At 45.5% G+C, this 19,528-nt stretch overlaps 1 protein-coding gene across 5 annotated transcripts in view; it reads left to right on the forward strand.

The window, feature by feature from the left end:
• MYH10 (myosin heavy chain 10) overlaps window positions 1–19,528 on the forward strand; it is a 138,658-nt gene that overhangs the window by 80,983 nt on the left and 38,147 nt on the right. For all 5 annotated transcript variants that reach the window (XM_082604528.1, XM_082604529.1, XM_082604532.1 and 2 more), the window contains exons 11-15: window positions 1,850–1,968; window positions 2,596–2,748; window positions 6,221–6,394; window positions 8,833–9,006; window positions 9,747–9,861. In XM_082604528.1, coding sequence (XP_082460654.1) covers window positions 1,850–1,968; window positions 2,596–2,748; window positions 6,221–6,394; window positions 8,833–9,006; window positions 9,747–9,861 — 735 coding nt within the window. The remainder of the gene's footprint in view (window positions 1–1,849; window positions 1,969–2,595; window positions 2,749–6,220; window positions 6,395–8,832; window positions 9,007–9,746; window positions 9,862–19,528) is intronic.

The raw sequence follows: 19,528 nt of genomic DNA on the forward strand, positions 1-19,528 counted from the left end.
CATCTTGCAAACTTAAACTCTAAAACAACTCCCCATTTCCCCCTCCCCCAGCCCCTGGCAACCACCATTCTAGTTTGTTTCTATGAATTTGACTAGTCTAGGTACCTCGTAGAAGTGGAATCATTCAGTATTTGTCTTTTGTGACTGGCTTATTTCATCAGGTTATTAATATGTTATTATACATTAATTTCCCGTGGCATTTTTACATGTTGGTACCAAAGAGGCATTTCTTAAAAAAGACTTATTCTCTACTATTGTCTATAGTACTAAAAGTAAAATTATCTTTATTAAACATACCAGTCTCTATAGCACATTCCTCCTTATCCACTCCCCGCCCCATGAATAAGGTAAATATAGCAAATAGCTGTTAACCAGTGGTACCAGGGCACCACAAATTCGAAAGAAAAAAATACATTTAATCACAGACATTTATCACAAATGTAATAATGAACCAAAAGGAAGAGCACGTTTTGATTATTGGGCTTTGGATATAAGTTTGAAACTAGATAAAATCTGAAAAAACAATCACAAACAGACCAAGCGAGAGCTGGGAAATTAGGGTCATTATTGCTTCTTCAAAAACAAAAACGAAAACCAAAAAAAGACGGCCAGATCTAACCACCTATCTATCTACAGGAGAACAGAGGCTGGAAGCACATGTTAAATGACCACGGGGTGCAATCAGGATGAATGGTTCCATTTCCAGTGATGCTGAAACATTTACACGCGCCTCCCTGGAGTTGCCTTCAGAGCAATATTGGCAAATTATTACCTTTTAGATTGAATATGACTCTCTTAAAAAAGCATAACTGGCAAATAAGAGGATAATAAGGCTTAGAAGTAGAAAATGTGATGCAATTATAAGGGAACTTGTTTTCCTGGTAGAGGATAGTAAGCCAAGATATAACCACACTATAAAGTCTATTTTTTCGCTGCTAAAATGATGTTTATCGTGATAAAGCAAGAGAGTGTAGGCAATTTGCTTTTGCTTCTTTGTATTTTTCAACTTCCCATTCGATACGTGCACACAAGCAAACATATGTAGGTTAACTAAAAGGAGGCAGGATGTAGGGGTTGAGGAGGGCAGCTGGTAAAAGCTGGGGAAAAGAGTCACAAACCAGAGGAAGTGCTCCCTGAGGCATGGCCTGCCCTGCCCACCCAGGGTGCTGCTAGGTTGCCGACAGTTCACCTGGATCCCAGGGGGGTAGGAGGCAGTGCGTCTTTGAGAAAGAACTTGGTTATGCTTCTAACGTGATTTAAAATGTACTTACCCTTATAGAATTTTATTGTGTTTTAACACTTAATCAAACATTTATTGTAATAATTGGAACACTTGTTGGACCTTAGTGACATTAGACAGTGAACTTCTGCTGAGGAAGGTGCCCTAATGCTGGTGAGAATCAACAGTAACAAAATTAGCAGCTTTTTATGTGAGCCGAGAAATCAAATAATTTTAATAACCTTTAGGCTTCTTGCCTACTAAAATATTATTAGGATCACTACATGGGCATGATAAGTTGTCTCGGTAACATGATGATTTAAACAATTTTAAACACCATTTTTCTCATTCTGTGCATTATCCATGGGTTCTAAGACTTAGTAACTTGCATTAAATTACCCAGAATAAGTAATTGCTGACTAATCATCTCTTATATAGCCCAAGGATGAGTATTATTAATTTGAAAGGATGAAGGTAGTTTTCATCAGACCTAAAACTTGCCCAGCCTTATACCTTATATTTAATTTCTTAATAATTTGATAACTACTAAGTGTTTCAAGTGTTGACTGAATATATTGTGACTCGATCATGAGTAGAAGCCTGGTATTTAGGAGACCTTTTACCCTCTAGTTGCCCAGAAACTCTGCCATCTTCTTGGCATGAACGTGATGGAGTTCACCCGGGCTATTCTCACCCCCCGGATCAAGGTCGGCCGAGACTACGTGCAGAAAGCACAGACCAAAGAACAAGTAAGTTTAACATCAGTTGCTGTCACACATTTGTTTGAATGATAACCGTGGCCATTAGATCTTCCAATGGGCATGTAACCAACTGAATCAATAGAAGCTCTATTATATGGATGTTTCTTGGTACTAATTGAGTACTTTATCTCAGAACATTTTTAGAGGTGACTTGTTAAAAAAAGAAATCTGAAATATCACCTTGAGTTTTCCCCAGGTAGATAGATCGTCCATGTTCCCCAGGACATGTACCTCGGGATCCCGCCCAACAGGGGGTGCCCTGCTTGCTCCCTTGTCCCTGTTGGGGGGAGGGGAGACAGCGCCAAGAATGCAGGAGTCTGATTCACCCGTTTCCTGGTGGACTCTGGGCAGATACGCTGCCTAGGACCCCAGCGGCAGAGGGAAGAGTTTATTTTTACTGGGCATCTTCAGCCATTTCCTACATTGATTATCTCCAGTTTACATTTAATTGTACTAATACCCTCTGTTGATGTATAAAATTCAGAGAGGATTAAGCAGTAAGTGCCCTTTTAGGGTTTTGGCGGGCGCTGTAGATCATTAAACTCCCTCCATCAAACAGCTGTTAGTGTTTTGTTGAGATGATTTCCGGAGTAAAAGGTTGATGTCTAATTACAGGCAGATTTTGCAGTAGAAGCTTTGGCAAAAGCTACCTATGAGCGGCTCTTCCGCTGGCTCGTGCACCGCATCAATAAAGCTCTGGATAGGACCAAACGGCAAGGGGCATCTTTCATTGGAATCCTGGATATCGCTGGATTTGAGATTTTTGAGGTATATCTTTCTCCCTCCTGCTCTTGCTTCCTCCTGTTTATTCTTTTAACAAAGAACACTTAAGGCTCCCTCTGTACCAGCTGCAGTGCCAGCCACCAGGGATATGATGGTAGATAAGTAGGTACAGTCCCTGCCATTCTATTGATGGTACAGAGTCAAGCATTCAGTGATAGAAACCCAAAATTCTCAGAATTTTGGATAATGAAGCGAGGGGGGGCTGTGATAGAAGGAATTGGGGGGGGCACTGTGGAAGATGTGTCTGCAGCAGTAGGACTGGAGCGCGGGAAGCCCCCGGCCTCAGGAAGAAGCCCCAGCATAATGAGAGTAGGTCCAGTGGTCCTGTATGGGAGAGAATTTGTCAGATGTGAGAAACTGCTAGGAAGCCAGTGGGACAAGATGTAGCTGACCAGAGAGGCAGAGGAGCTGGAGACATGGAGTGTGAGATGGAAAAGCAGAAGCAGGGAGACCGTGGAGGATGGCGTTGCCGTAGCCTGGCGGCCCGATGACACTGGCTTGAGCGCGAGTCAGGAGCAGCTGTGTGAGATCAAGAGATGAGGAAGCATAATGGAGTGTGTTCTGAAGATACACCCACAGGATGTGGTGATGCACCTCAATATATTTCATTACTAATCTGACTAGATTTCTTCAAACACTCACCATCAATCCATTCAAAGGTTTGTAGTCACATACCTGCTGTGGTTTTGCTAAACGTTGATAAAATTTTGGTCTCCCAAAAATGTTTATCTTTATCTCTCCTTTGATAGACACTATATAGCAAGGCACAAATACTCAATTAAATACTTCTTGGGATCAGTGTGATGCTTTGACCAGTTGGATACTGAATTGTCCTGTTTTAAAATGAACCCCTTTGGACTATATAAGTCTGTCCTCATAAAATCTGAACTGTTACTGGTATAAGCAGTTTTATCCCCCAAACTGCCACTGCCACTAAAAAAAATTGCTTTAATATGTTTTATGTTTTTTAATTTATTTATTTTTGGCTGCGTCGGTTCTTCGTTGTTGCGCACCGGCTTTCTCTAGTTGCGGCGAGCAGGGGCCCCTCTTTGTTGTGGTGCTCGGGCTTCTCATTGCGGTGGCTTCTCTTGTTGTGGAGCACGGCCTCTAGGTGAGCGGGCTTCAGTAGTTGTGGCTTGCGGCTCTAGAGTGCAGGCTCAGTAGTTGAGGTGCACAGGCTTAGTTGCTCCGCGGCATGTGGGATCTTCCCGGACCAGGGCTCGAACCTTTGTCGCCTGCATTGGCAGGCAGATTCTTAACCACTGCGCCACCAGGGAAGCCCCAAGATTGCTTTAATATGTATTGATTTGTGAATAACTGAAAAAACATGAAAGGTGGCTGCGTGCAAATTGCATGTCTGTTGCCTTCCTGTATATAAACAATCAGAAGATACAGTGAAAGAAAAGACCCCCACTTCCAGCTGCCAACAAGAACAGATGAAATACCTAAGAAGAAATGGGCAAGATTTAGTTGAAGACAACTTTACAGTGCAACTATGAAAAAATGAAAGACTTAAATGTAAAAATATAGCTTGTTCTTCGATGAGAAAATTCAGCATTGTAAAGGTGTAAATCTTCCCCAAATTTATCTTTTTTTTTTAAATATGTTCTTAACATCAAGAAAGAAGAGCATAGATTTTATTTTATTTATTTATCTATTTATTTTTGGCTGCGTTGGGTCTTTGTTGCTGTGCTTGGGCTTTCTCTAGTTGCAGCGAGCGGGGGCTACTCTTCGTTGCGGTGCACGGGCTCATCATTGCGGTGGCTTCTCTTGTTGTGGAGCACGGACTCTAGGTGCATGGTCTTCAGTAGTTGTGGCGCACGGGCTCTAGAGCACAGGCTCAGTAGTTGTGGTTCACGGGCTCAGTAGTTGTGGTGCACGGGCTTAGTTGCTCTGCGGCATGTGGGATCTTCCCGGACCAGGGCTTGAACCCTGTTCCCTGAATTGGCAGGCCGATTCTTAACCACTGTGCCACCAGGGAAGTCCCCCAAATTTATCTTTAAAGAGAACATACTTGTTTAAAACCTATTTCAAGGGGTAGAGGACTAGGCAACCTGCTTCTAAAACTAATTTGAAAAATAAGTTAAAGTATAGATAGTAAAATTCTGAAAAAGAAATGAAAAGAGGATATTAAGAGATAAAACATTATAAAGCTGTAGAACTTCAGAAGTGTGGTTTTGACATGAATATACACAGTGAAAAAAAAAGTTTTAGTTAAGTTTTTTAAAAAATCAGGGTAACACATTTATGAGTGCACAGACTATTTCTGGAAGGATCACAAGAAATAGGTGACAGTGGTTGCGTATAGGAGAGCAAGTGGGTGATTGGAGTGAACTTCTCAGTGCAACTCTCTGTACATTTTTAATTTTATACCATGTGTTACCAATTTAAAAATCGATTATTTTAAAATACAGTTGGTAGCTTAAATATGAAGACAATTAGAAATCCGTTAAAGAAAAATACCATCACATGTAGTAGCTCAGGCTAAATAGAGCACTAAGATCTCATGATCTTAAAGCAGAGCAAAACCCATTCACATAAACATAACCAGGCACCATTGGGTGGTCTGCAGGTGTTGATGTGGGTCGCTAGAAATACAGTGTTGAACACGGCAGACTCTGCCCTGGCCCTCCTAGCGTGACCTCGTTCTAAGACGCTAAGTGTGACACCTCCCAGGGAAGATTGGAATGGCTTTTTCAGACTAATAAATCTATTCTTTGGGGCTTGATTAAACCTTCCCTAATTACAGATCACTTTATAATGAAAGAGGTTGTTTATGGGCCCATGGTACTTGTGTGGACAGCATGGAAGCAGAAGAAAAGGCTGAGTACTTCTCATATAAGGCGACTGCTTTAAGAAAATTATCCCTGTTACTTCATCCATCCATGTTTCATCCCATCAGCAGCACAATAGAGAAATGGGCAGATTTCACAGAGAGGGAAAAAGAAATGTCTGTAACAGATGAAAAGGTTATTTTTTTTTCATTATTGTTTTCCTTAACTCACTCTGGAGCCGGTGGCCTAAGTACGGAGCAGAGGGGGCCGCAGCCCATCTGTCCTCTGGACCCTCAGACCTCACGGAGACGCGCTTGCCTCCTTGGCCTCTGGCCTTCCCAAGTCTCTTTGTTTCTCTTCTTTTTTCTCACTTTCTTTCTCATTTATTCATTTCTCTTCATTAACCATTCGCTAATCAGAATGGTTTTATTTGTAGATACTCAGCACACTAAGTTTATCATTTTCTCATTTTAGCTTTGCAGTAATGTGATATGGGTGTGTGTGTGTGTGAGTGTGACAGAGTTTAAGAGAGACCCCCCTCGGTTTAGTCACTGTCATCTGATGGACTCAGTAGGGTAGTCAAGACCTGATGAATAACGCTTCGAGAACTTTCTGAGAACGAGCTAACTCATTATCCCTCCCCCAACCCCACCCCCCGTTTGGAACTCTCCTGGCACCTGCAGCTGAACTCCTTCGAGCAGCTGTGCATCAACTACACCAACGAGAAGCTGCAGCAGCTCTTCAACCACACCATGTTCATCCTGGAGCAGGAGGAGTACCAGCGCGAGGGCATCGAGTGGAACTTCATCGACTTTGGGCTGGACCTGCAGCCGTGCATCGACCTCATCGAGAGACCCGTAAGATCCTCTCCCCGCCCTCTGGCTCTCGGCTCCTGCTCAGGCGGTGCCTTGAGTTTTTTCTCACCATCAACTGAGACGGGAATTATCCTGTCTCGTGGGTGCTAAGATAATTTTCTAGTCTAAATTTCCTAGGAAAGGGATGCCCATTTGAAATATCCATTTGAAAAGTGAGTAGCATGCCAGTAAGACCCTTCCTGAGCTGTCCTTTCTCACGGCCGTATCCTGTCCTCGCGTGGGGCCGTGTGCTGGCAGACGTGGTCCTTCGCTGCCCGCAGGTGCCACGGTGGTGGCGGCAGCTGCCTTCACTCCAGCGCTCGGCATGTGTCAAGGGTGTGGGGCTCTCCTGAGCACACATCCGAGGTGATAGAGGGGCACCGTGTCTAGCTGGGAATAAGACAGGTCATGCAAATCCATTCTGGGGGGTAACTAAAGCTTATCCTCATAAGTACAAAGATGCTTTTTTATAAGGTTTTTCAAAACCTTGTAAGAGGTTATAATCATAGGGAATTTAACTATAGCATATAGAATGACACGGCATCATGGTTCCAGTGTAGGTCCTTTCAAAATGGAGAGTGAGGACAACTTTTTCCAGAAGGAAAATACCTAAAACGACTCTTGTCGGGGCACCTGCCTGTCCCGGGCATCTGTCCTCATCTCTCACAAACCCAGGCCCCGCCTGGCTTCTTACAGTACTCTGACCACGAGACAAAGCATGGTCTCCCAAACTTAAAGCTCTTTAGAAATCCCCAGTGAAAAGGAAAAGGGATGAGAGATCTTGACATTGAAAGATGAAGTAGGAAAAATAAAAAGGAGACAAAATTATGGATCTTCTGAATCATGCTGTCACTTAGTCCTTTAGAAAAGATTAAACTATATTTGGCTCCTTTTTCAGAATTTAGAAATACTTTCATTGAAACAGATTAAAAATGTAAAAATTATGGCAGAAAGATGGGTGTTTCACTTATCTTAATCCAGAACTTCATTTCTGAAAGTTGTCAGATGAGTGGGGTAAATTGGGTTAAATGCCATCCTGGACCCTAGGATCACCTAAGCCTAGTGGCTTTTGATTATAGTGTTCTTTTAGCAGCTCAGAACCCCGTAAATCCTTTCAGGTAGAGGGGCCACAAACTAGACAGCCAGGGAGTAAGGGTCTCAGTCCTGGGCTCCTGGAGTGGGGAGGATTCTCTCAGCTGCTTCTACCTGCTCTGTTCTGTTAACCTCTGCCTTCCTGTGACCGCAGTATTACACTGTTCCATTCATGTTTAACTAGAACCTCCAGTTACTTTTTAAGCAATATTTGCACAGAGCCAGCTCTTCTGCAGTAAACATAAAGGCCTTGTGAGTTGAGGAAAACTGGTCTTAAGAGATTTATTCCAAAAGCTGATTTCACTGTTGTGCCCTAGAATTGGTACGCTCAGTCTTGTATCAGAAACTTGCCATATTTGCAGTATGGCAATAAACGATGACCCCTGAAGCACTATAAAATAGGCCATCATTGTTTAAATATTTCATTTAGCTTTCATGTGTACCCCACTTTCCTCCAAAAAAGACGTCGTTCCATTGATTTCCGAGCTCCCAGAGAAAGGCAAGCTCTGGGCATTTTTTTTTAATTTGAGACATAATTCACTATCGTAAAATTCACCCTTTTAAAGTATGTAATTCAGTGAATTTCAGCATATTCACAGAGTTGTACAACCATTACCACTGTCTAATTCCACAACATTTTCATCATCCCAGAGGGAAACTTCCTACCCTTGGCAGTCACTCCTGTTCCCCTCCCCCAGCCCCTGGGCCACTAATCTATCTTATGTCTCCGTGTCTTTAAGTCTCTAAGGCTTTTTTCAGTGAACTAGTTGAGTGAAATAAAGGCTCTATTTTATTTGTTGATAAAACAAACCAATGAAGTAATTGATAACTTCCTTCATCACCTTCCATATATTCTACTTAACAATAGTTTTAAATATGTCACCAAGTGTGAAGTGCTTGTTTTATTTAATCATCACTTAAATAGAAACTTAAATTGACTAGGGTATAAAATGTCTGAAGCATTCCAGCTAGTTGAGGGTTTATAACAATTTATCCAGCCAGTCATTGAATATAAAGATTCAGTTTTGTCTCTACACCTTTCAGTTCCTTTCTGGTGTCTTTTATTTGCTACTTTTGGGAGAGTTATCTACTTGGAATTAGTTTTTTATAAGTTTGTGAGATACAGTAGTCATCCATGTTCTTACCAGTACTTCTTGAGCAGTTTGAGATCTCAGTGTTTGCATGATAGTTACGATTTGGCATTACCTGCTACCCTAGCAGTTTGATTTGCACAGATCTTCACGAAGCTCTAACTGTTTTGGAAGTTAAACTGCCAAACCTGGTGGAAAACATCCTTATATGTACAGTGACCTGCAAAACGTGTCAGTTCTTCTTGCCTCTGTTATCAGGCTAACCCTCCTGGCGTGCTGGCCCTTTTGGATGAAGAGTGCTGGTTCCCTAAAGCCACAGATAAGACCTTTGTTGAAAAACTAGTTCAAGAGCAAGGGTCCCACTCCAAGTTTCAGAAACCTCGTCAACTAAAAGACAAAGCTGACTTTTGCATTATACATTATGCAGGGAAGGTAAGAGTGAAAGAACTCCACTAAAAGTGCTGTGTTTGAGATTTTGCTGCATTTGATGAAGGTTGTAACAAATGTGCTGATACACACTTATAAACCCTTAAATATAGTACATATTACAAATGCACTTCCTTCGAGACAACCCATTTTTTGGATTGTTCTATGAACTTATTTGGGGGGTGGAACAAGGGAAGTACAGAGAAAGGTTTGTTGCAGGGCCAAGCGAGGAGAACGGGTGGCTCATGCTCAAAACCCCTGAGCCCCCGATAGTTTGGGGGAAAGGTTTTTTTTTTTTTTTTTTTTTTTTTTTTTTTTTGGCGGTACGCGGGCCTCTCACTGTTGTGGCCTCTCCCGTTGCGGAGCACAGGCTCCGGACGCGCAGGCCCAGCAGCCATGGCTCACGGGCCCAGCCGCTCCGCGGCATGTGGGATCCTCCCGGACTGGGGCACGAGCCCGTGTCCCCTGCATCAGCAGGCGGACTCCCAACCACTGCACCACCAGGGAAGCCCCTGGGGGAAAGGTTTTTATAGGTAAAATTTGGGGTGAGGGCTGCAGGGTGTGTGACTTTCTTCTGATTGGTTGTTGGGGAGGGAACAGGGCGGGGCTCCGGGAATCTTGGGTTGAGCCTGCAGTTGCCATCCTCCACCGGGGTTGGGGGGTCTTGTGAACGTTTTAGGTTAAGGCTGGACATGTTTCTTGTTTTTGTCTTTTCCCTCTTGCCGCACCCGGCTCTGGCCCGGCAGGTGGACTATAAGGCGGACGAGTGGCTGATGAAGAATATGGACCCCCTGAATGACAACGTGGCCACCCTCCTGCATCAGTCCTCTGACAGATTTGTGGCGGAGCTCTGGAAGGATGGTGAGAATGTGCTTGCGTTTGTAATCGAACTTGGCCGAATCTTTTACAGTTAAGGCTTATATATGGTTCTTTTACTTATAGATGTGTGTAGACTTTTTTACTTTAAAGCTGTTTATTTTCCCTAGAGCAGGGCTGCCGTTGTATCGGAATTTACCCACTTTAAGAAAACTTGGGTAATAAGACATCTGCCTTCTTGGTCAGGTGCTGTAGGAACATTCTAGTAGCAGAGCCATAAAGAACTACACATTTGCCTCAGGCGACCCTGGTCGCAGTGCAGTTGTAATCCAAGGGTGTTGGGATACAAAACCTGAGAAGCCTTGTGCGTCTTCTCTGTGTTGTGTCCAGGTCAGCCGAGCTGCGTCCTCCCCCGGTGCCCTGCCCCCCACACACACGCAGAGTGGCTGGTGAATAAACTCAGACCATCTGCATATAGATCAGTTGTTTTTATTTCCGTCAGTCCTCATAGTTCTTTTGTTTACATGAACCTCAGGTGAAGGTTTTGGTGATTTTATCGTAGACTAGAGATTTTGCCGGTACCAGAAGAACAAAGCAGCTGTGTGTCTGTATGTGTAGTGGGACCAGCATCTTCTGGCAGTTAGCTCTGTCTACACTTTCATCCTGGTTGTCCCCACCGCTTCACTTGGCCTCAGGTCATGCAGGACCTTAGTTTAGCTCTGGATCTGCCCCTGCCTAGGCTTCGACCCTGAGGCCAGGCCTGTCAGTTAGCTGGCTCACTTCTGCTTTTTCTAGAGCATCTCAAGACCTTGCCATCTAGCCGTCTCCCCAGGTAGAGAGAAAGAAACCCCGAAGGCAGATCAGAGGGCTTAGGGCAATCAGGACAAAAGGAAAGAGACAGAAAGAGAAGAACAACCACAGAGAAAGTGAGCAGGGGGATGATGACCCTACCAAAGACAGCCTAGTCAAGGTCACGTACATCGGCTCCAACAAGTGCGAGGGAACCTGCAGGGGTGGGCACACTGCACACCTACACGCACGTGTCCTGGGGAGAGATCGTGTGCGTGAGGCTGTGTACAGGGAGGGATTGGGGGAAGGTTTAGGTTTCCAGCAAGTAAAACAGAAGCTTTTACTCACGCTCCCGTTGGATGGACGTCTTCACCTGGCTGCTGCGTACTACTGTGACTTGCGGTGACCTGGGCAGCCTAGGGGGGCCCATGAGGACTGAGGCGAGAGCAGGACCCTAAGGTGGTGTCTGTGGTGCCCACGCGGCTGAGGGACTCTTGGCCCTGTTCTGGGAAGTGTGAGAGTGGGTCTGAGAAATGGATCTAGCGTGGGAAAAAGGGACCCTGAGCTCTGATGGCCACCAGGTCCACAGGGCTGGGAAGACCAGCACAGGTCAGTGGGAAAGGGACACAGGAAACGTCACAGAAAGAGGAGGAAGGAGTAGCGCTGCCCGTCAGAAATGCTGTGTTCAATTCGGAGTCGATTCCCTTGTGCTGTCCCAGGCAGTGTGGCCCACGGAGCCCACCACGCCCACCCCTCCTCCTGGCTCCGCTCAGATCTCAGAACAAAAGAATTAAGACGTGTGGACAGACGGCTGAGTGTCGCAGACCCCTGAGATGAATGCCACAGGGACAGCTGAGCGGGGACTGCCTTGTTCCTGGGGTGCTAAGGTCAAATGTCGTGAAGGATGAGGCAGTTTTCCTTGTCCTCGAAAAATAATACTTTGTTGAAGAAACAAAGAAAGCCAGCATTTCCTGAGCACGTGCTAAGGGCCGGGCAGTCTCCCAGCACCCACTGACAAACATTCACATCCTGTCGGGGCCTTAACCACGGAGGCTGAGTAGGTTTCTGCGGACCCACTCAGCTAAGGATGGGTGGCATTTCTAGGAGTGACGTTGGTGTGGAAGAAGCGGGGGTGTAGCCGGTAGAAGGAACGGTCACAGGACGGAAGTGGAAAATCCCAGCTCGGGGTGAGTGTCCCGTTGGGGCGTTAGGGCAGGGTTGGGGCCAGGAGGCAGAGTGAGCAGGAGATGAGGCCGGTGATGGATGGGGCGGAGCACAGAGTGACGCGGTGGCCAGTCTCAGGTGGATTTGACTTCATTGACTTCACTGACTAAATGGCATCAGTAGTTTTACGGGCCAGGGTAGGGACACAGTGTGAACTTGAAGAAGCAAAGCAGGCAGTGGTTTGTTGGATCGGGGTGAAAGACCCCGGAAGCGGGGAGTTCAGCGCCAGGTGACTGTGGAAGGAAAGTCAAGGAGAAGAGGAACAGAGGAAACTAGCATTTTACTGCTCAAGCCTCAAAAACAGATTTTCTCTCTTCATTTTGAATGAGAAGAGAAGCAGATGTTTGGGGAATCATGACAGCAGGTCCCGGGCTTACACACTGGTTCTGACATTGTGAACCACTTTTGACTCTTGTCTTTTCACTTCTCAACCGAAAACAATATTGTGGGGAACACCTTTGGAGCCCCTGACCTGTTAAGTGACCCTGCACGTCCAGCCACGCTGGACAAGCTCACCGCCCATGCTTGTCAGCAGTGAGGTGGCTTCGGGAACCATGACCGGCGTGTTCCCTGCTGACCAGGGCCTTCCTCTGGATGGAAACTCAGGACACGCACACAGGCGGGAACGGGACCGAGGCGCCTCTGCCTCGGCTTCCTCCTTCCAGGCTCCTTCTTTAACTCCCCGCCTCGCCGTCCAGGTACGGGAGGGCCTCTGGTGGCAGCGGGTCAGAAGTGCCAGGAATGTGAGATCCGGCAGGTGAGGGTGGAGATGGGGGCTGCAGCTGCAGCGATGATGTGATGCACATTGCGTGTCACAGGTGCGGGTGACGTGTCTCACAGGTACGACCCCATCTGCAGAGCCCTTACCTGCCTTTCTGTGCTTTTCATGGACTAGCTACAGACAGGTTACTCACTTGATGGCAGAAGCTCTGAGAGGAAAGGCGTGTGGCCTGCGGGGCCCTCTCGTCCTGGCTCAAGCCCTGTCCACCTGTCCTTGGCCCACAGCTCAGGCCCTGCCGGGGCCCTCACCTTTCTCCACGTGACCAGCTTGGGAGCACGTGTGGCCACTTTTGTCCAAATGGGCTGAGCGGAAATCCTCTCCCCATTGTGACCTGGCTGTGCCAGTATCCGCTCCGGAGTCATCCTGTGTGTTTGCTCTCCTGATATCACTTCTCTTAGTGGGAAGTCCTGCCATCCGTCAGCTCAGGTGGACGGTTACTCAGTTTAATCTGAGTGACAGGCTCTCAGAGGTGACCCACCATCAGGGGGAGGGGCAGGCAGAGCCTGATGCCAGGCTCCTCCGATTTCGAGGACCCTGTGTTGCACGCGTGAGGTCAGCGGCAGGCACAGGACTTTGAAGAGGGTCGTAGGGTGGAGAACTCGTCACGCTCACTGTGGACATAGAGACGTCTTGGGAAAAGGGGAGCTTCTTCTCTAGGAAAAGAAAATAGCCCTCGAAAAGCATGTGATTATTTTTCTCTCTTTACAGCCACATCAATGCAAAGGCAGAAAATGACAAGTTGACTGAGTGTATGAGTATATGATGTATGAATATAGTTTGCCTGTGAAGGTGCAATGCCTTGAGTATAAAACATTTCATGTTAAAATAAACTTTGTGTTAGAATTTTCTCCATGCCAAACCAGGAGAAATAAGATTTATTGGTGGCAGCCCTGCCCTAGAGATTCATAGTGCCCTACTTTTTTGCTGAAAGATGTTTTGCGATCTCTCTACCAGCTGCACACGGATTTCTTGCCACTTCTCGGGGCTAATATACCAGGAAGAAAAGACCTAAAAATTACATTTTCATGTAAATGTATCTCCTGTGATATTTTCATGAGTAACGGTATGATCAATAGGTATCATCTTGATTGAAGTTGCTTTAACATTTTGTACAATTTGCTACAATAGAATTTTGTTTTCCTTAGTGGTAGTTACCTGTTGGTTGTTTGTATTTGAAGTAAATTATATTTCCAAAATCTGGATTGGAAATAAAATTACACAGCAGTGTGAATTTTTGACAGTAAATGCCACTAATATTTACCTTTTCCAGAGTAATCTAACTTGCTGCAGTCTTGTCCTAATTTGCTAATTGGAAGATAATTTTATGAAAGACAATGCAAATAGTACCTTACTACTCTTAAATTTCATCCTGCGTTTTACATGGGGGTAACCATTTGTCATTAATATGATATAATGCTCACACCTGGAGTTGGGAATGATTCAGCTATATACATTTATTTTATACAGAACTTTGTCCAGATGTGCAAATTCTCTAAACAGTAATGTTTGCATGGGGTCTGCCCTGGACTAGCTGCTTTTGTAGCCCAATTGCAAAGTTGACTTGTGATGTCGAATGTCTTTCACACTAACTGAAGTGTTTGTGTATTTGCCCTTCTGTCCTCCTGTTTTTGCTGTTTCTCTGCTTTAGAGATTCAGAATATTCAGAGAGCTTCTTTCTATGACAGTGTTTCTGGTCTTCATGAGCCACCAGGTGAATGGATAAAGCCTGTAGGTCTTCCAAACACAAGGGGTTTCAGCCCAGAGGAAGAACTTGCGGGGTGGGGGGCGTGGCAGGGTGGCCGGGGAGGACGGGGGCTTGGTTTCTGGGTTTCTGTTTTTGTTTTGCTCATAGACCTGCATGAACCTTCATTTCATGCTCAGTTTTATTATCCTTCAAGGCAACTGTTTGAGCGCATAAACAATTCAGTCGCTACTGCCTACACATTGCTTCTTTTATGCGTAGCCCGTAAGCACCGCAGAGCAAAAGGTCTGTCAGTACCTTTTCCAGTAGTGCCATTTGATACACTGTCCTCTAAGGGAGTTGTTAGGAATTGATGTGCCCGGTAATAGCTCCTTGTCTTTGAGTTACCTTTAAATTTTCAACTCTAAGGAACTCTAAAGGCAAGTAGGTTTTCTTTTTCTTTTTTTCAAGTCATTAACATTTTGTGAACAAATAATTACATAATTAGCTCACATATGTTGGTCTCATCATCATGCCTTTTATTTGGAATTTATGTGCATATCTGGCTACTTGCCCTTTTCTTTTGAACTGAAAACCATGAAACTATCTACAAGGCTTGAGATGTGCACGTTGATATGAAGAGTGGAGTGTTAGAACCTGTACCTTGAACCTGGAATTGAGCTTCACACATTTGGGCCTTACGGTTTGAATCCTTAGCCCTGTTTAAAATACAACCTAACCTGTAAATCGACTGTACTTTAAAAATAGATAGATAGATAGATGGAAGGAAGGAAAGAATACAGCCTAACCATGGTGAAGAGGCCCTCCAAAAGCCTAATATAAATGAAGATCACCTAACCTTCCAGTTGTTCAGTAAAATTGCCAAGTAGTAAAAACTCAAAGGTAAAGTCAAATTCATCTTATAAAATTTCCTTCATGATTTTTGGAACATAATGCTGAGACCCAAACCCATCTCAAAAGTGTTTTAAAAGTATGTTAAAGAAACATACCCGTTTTAATCCAAGATTCCTGGGGTCAATTCTGGCTCACACACTGTGAAAGAAGTAGGTTGCAAGCAAGGGGGCGGAGGGAGGGAGAGATTATGCCAAAGGTTGCTCCGTGAGCTGGGATGACTAGTCCAGAGGAGAAATCTTCAAGGTCAGTCATCTTGGGCCTTGGGGGTACTGAGAGAGTTGAGGAAGTGGGGAGAGAAAGAGCTAGATGGTAGTTTGAAGCTTATGGTCTGCCTGGGACTTGTGCTTTGTTGAAAGGTCAGCGCTCGATCTTTTGGACTTTCTCCCAAAGTAGAGCTCCCTCTTTAAATTCATTCCTCCAACTCTTGGATTTCTAACGTTTGAGAGACTTCCAGCCCGTGGGCCCCCACCACTCCCCCGCTCCTGGCACCAGACGGGCGCACTGTGAAGTCTGTGGGTGGGTGTCCCACACCCAGCAGCTAGGGGCAGCAGCCTCGCCCAGCCCTCCCACCATGGCCTTCCCTCTCCTGCAGCACAGATGCTCTTTCCTGTGGGGCCATGATCTTCGGGGTCTGTGGACCAGGTGCTTTTCTGTACCTGCAGGATCAGGTACAGGGCCACCCTAGACAAAACCATTCCCTGAGGGAGCCGGCTCCCTCCTCCCGTCTGCTTGCCTGGGCACTGGAAACGTTCCTGGTCCGTCTCTCTCATGAGGTGGCCTCTGGTTGAGTCAGCCAGCTGACCCGAGTGTCGGGGTCTCAATCTCTCCCCACTCTGGAGGGCCTTCCATCCACCATGGCCACAGGTGGTCTTCGAAGTTGTAGGTAGTATTGATATTTCTACAGGAGAAATGTTCTCCTCAACATGTGCTCATGGATTCAAACCCCAGGGAGGGGTAACGGGTTTTAAATGAAAACATGGGCTTTAGTATTTTCAGGGATTTCTCGGAAGAGGGTGGATGAAGGGGGTCCTCAGGATCAAATCATGATGGCCTTTGACACACTGAGGTGGGCGGTGCCTCTCTATGAGATGACAAAGAGCTGCCGTGGGCCCTGTGCGTCCAAGTAGTCATAAGGTTAGGAGAACAGCATTAGAAGAATGTGCGGGATTTTGAGGAGGAAGATGAGAGATGCGGGTAAAGAGAGGTTTCCAAAACCATCAAAGAACAAGTGCAGGAGAGAAAGGAACAGAATTCCTAGAGGCAGACAGAATAAGGTCATACAAGTTTCTGCTGTAAACCAAAGGACTGTTTTCTTCCAAATATATTTTGAGAATCTAGACTCCTGGGATAAACTAGTAACGGAGGATGCAATGAATTAGCAAAGCGGGTTCCTAACCTCAAAGTGGTAGGCGGGGTTTTTAGACTAGAAGGGCCTGTGACGGTAGGGGCGGCAGCTTGTGGCTTCGGTCCTGACGCGAACTGTGTCGGAGGGACGATTGTGTGTAATCTGCCCTAACGCTAGCGGACACCTGCCGTGTCCTTCACAGGGTAGTAAGTACCCTTAGGTTCTCTGACCCCCCACGAGTGCTGGACGGCAGCTGACGGGTCTGGAAGGGTGACCACCGGAGACATTGTGAGAAGTACAGGAAGCCAGTTTTAGTCGTCGATAGAGAACTCCCTCCACCCTTCTCAATCTCTTGTAGAAGCAGCACTTGAAACGTGGTGGCAGCAATTCACTTGGGGCTGGGAATCAGCAGGGAGAGCTCGGTCCCGGCCTGCGGGAGGGCTGCCCCACTGGGGTCTCCCTTCATCTCCTAGTGGCCCCGGAATTCTTCCCTTCCTTCTTGGCATAACAGAAATGATGCTGTTCTGACTTCGAAGACTTTGAACCAGTCTTTTTTTTTCCTTCAGTGAGTCGTTAGTATCCAGTTGCACGACTGATAAAAACGGTCATCATTGGATCTCCATGTAGATTATATCCAGTGGTCCTAACCCCTATTTTTAGTGCCTTTTAGACTCTCTGGTTTAGGTCTGATCGGGTTTCTGTACGCAGTTTCATCGTCTTCGTGTTCAGTGGATGAAGGTTTTATACGTCGTTGCATATTCTACTCTTTCCTATTTTTTTATCTTGAGTTCTAACCAGAGTTGGGAGCTCGAGGAGAGGCAGCTTCCGAGGACAGCACCTCCAGTTCCCGAGGTCCAGTGGGGACAGTGACACTTAGTTCTCAGGGTTACCGCGAGTATCAGACGAGGCAGCGAGAGGCTGACCCGGCCCGGGAAGCGCCTGAGTACACGCTCCCTGCCTGGCCTTGCACTTGCCGTGGCTGCCTCTGCAACTGCCGTAATTGCTGTTGACCCTCGTTGCCGCTGCTATTCTAATTATAAAAAACAGAGAAAATCAGTAAATGCTTATTTCCTTGGCCATTGTCTCACGCAGGTCCTCTTTTCTTCACAGTGCCCCGAGGCCCCGCTGACAGGCAGTCATGCTGTGCTGCCTGGGGTGGGCATGAATCATATTCATGGGACCTGCCAGTGGGAGAAAGCAGGAGTAGCCGTGCTGGAGGCGCTGGCGGGAGGTGTGGGGCTCCCTGTGTGCCCAGACTTTGGCTTCTGCAGGGGCAGAAAGTACAGATGGGGAGGGTGGGTAAGGGAGACAAATTTCACGTCACCTTAACGCTGGCGCTTGGGGAAGGGCAGATTGCTCTCTTCCTGAATCACACGCTCGCCGTCAACTGCTGAACTTCCTGGAAGTTTTCTGAAACTTCCCAAACACTCTAGAACATTTAACAGATTGGTTCTACAACCCAGTTATGTAGCCACTGTAAATTTGTTATTACTGTGTAATAGCCGTACCCTGGAGATAGACTATTCGATGTTAAGATTGTTTCTGGGAATTCATAGCAGTTAAATATTTGTTTCAGAATCATTTTCAACTGTTAGTAACATTTTAGTGTACCTTAAGAGTAGAACAGGCTTAGTCTATGTAAATGAGCACTGAGTCCACCATGTGCCTGGCACAGTGCTGGGGACTAGAGGCTTCTCTAGGATAGGAGTGTGTGATGTAGTTCCTAAATCGTTGTGTCTGGGTATTAAAGTTAACATTAAGACAGTTTTCTCCCCCCCCTTTTGGTTTCCAGTTCTATGATCTAGAGAGAGTTTCTGAAGAACTGGCTTAAATACTTCAAATGAAATAATTGCACTAGTATTTTGGCCCATGCACAGATTTAAAGAACACAAAAATCTCATGTATTCCTCTTGTCTCCTGAGACTGTCCGCTAGAAGAAGGGCCAGTTAAGCATTCCGGCTGTAGACGATACCATTCCTTACGTAAAACTGTTGATGGAAGTTTTATGAGATAGAGGATTACAGTTGCTTTTTTTTTTTTTTTTCCTCTTAAACTCTGAACATGCCCTTAGAGATCGCAGGTCTGTGGGGCTCATCTCATTTCTGACTTTCCGCGTAGGGTTTATTGATTAATAAGTTGTTAATATAAAATACTTGGAACTCTTTTCAGGCCACGGGGCAACCAAGTAATGAATTGCAGTGCCCACCAGCAGCCTAACCAGCCTCTCCTGGATGGAGGAGGAGGATAAACAAAGCCATTCTTTTACCTTGAAACCCTGGGCAGTAGACACTTGGAGGTTTTAGCAGTGATATTAAGTCTTAGAAGAGGCAGTGCTGCTCATTTCAGGGGGCTGCTAGAATCTTGTCTTCATTTTACACCTTTGTCTGGTTCCTGCCAGAACAGTTTTCAACAAGAAAATATTCTTTTAAAACAGAGATTTTTCTAGGTCTTGATTTTTGAGTGAAATCGTATATGATTAGTGTGGCCCAAATCGTTTAATGAAGTTCCCAAAGTGTCTCTTTTACCCAATAATTTTACTCATTGGTAGAAACTAACCCTGAGTTTAAGTTTTTGAATTAAAAAAAGAAGAAAAAAAAACAAAGTTTGAAGCATTAATTTTTTAAGAATATTTAGCTTTGGATTACCCTTATTAAAGTTAAATTTGAAAATCAGGCTCATTATGATTATATTTTTTGTTTATTACTTAAAAAAACAACAAAACAAGTGGTCCTTGCCCGGGGCTGCGTCGCGGGTCCCTGCCATCCTGCCCTGTGGAAGAGGAGCTGCCCCTTCAGGGAAAGAGCTGCAGACCGGTGCAGCTAAGTCCCCGCAGTCAGCGTGGTGCTCCTTCTCTTTTGTTATGGGTGTGACTTGTTCTTGTGGGTAATTTTGTGTTCATTCAGTGGATATTTGTTTAAAAAAAAAAAAATTACTGTGCCAGGGACCATGCTCAGGCCAACATCAGGACGTGGGGAAG

This window comes from Mesoplodon mirus, assembly GCF_964341445.2.
Source record: "Mesoplodon mirus genome assembly, chromosome: 18".
Lineage (NCBI taxonomy): Eukaryota > Metazoa > Chordata > Mammalia > Artiodactyla > Ziphiidae > Mesoplodon > Mesoplodon mirus.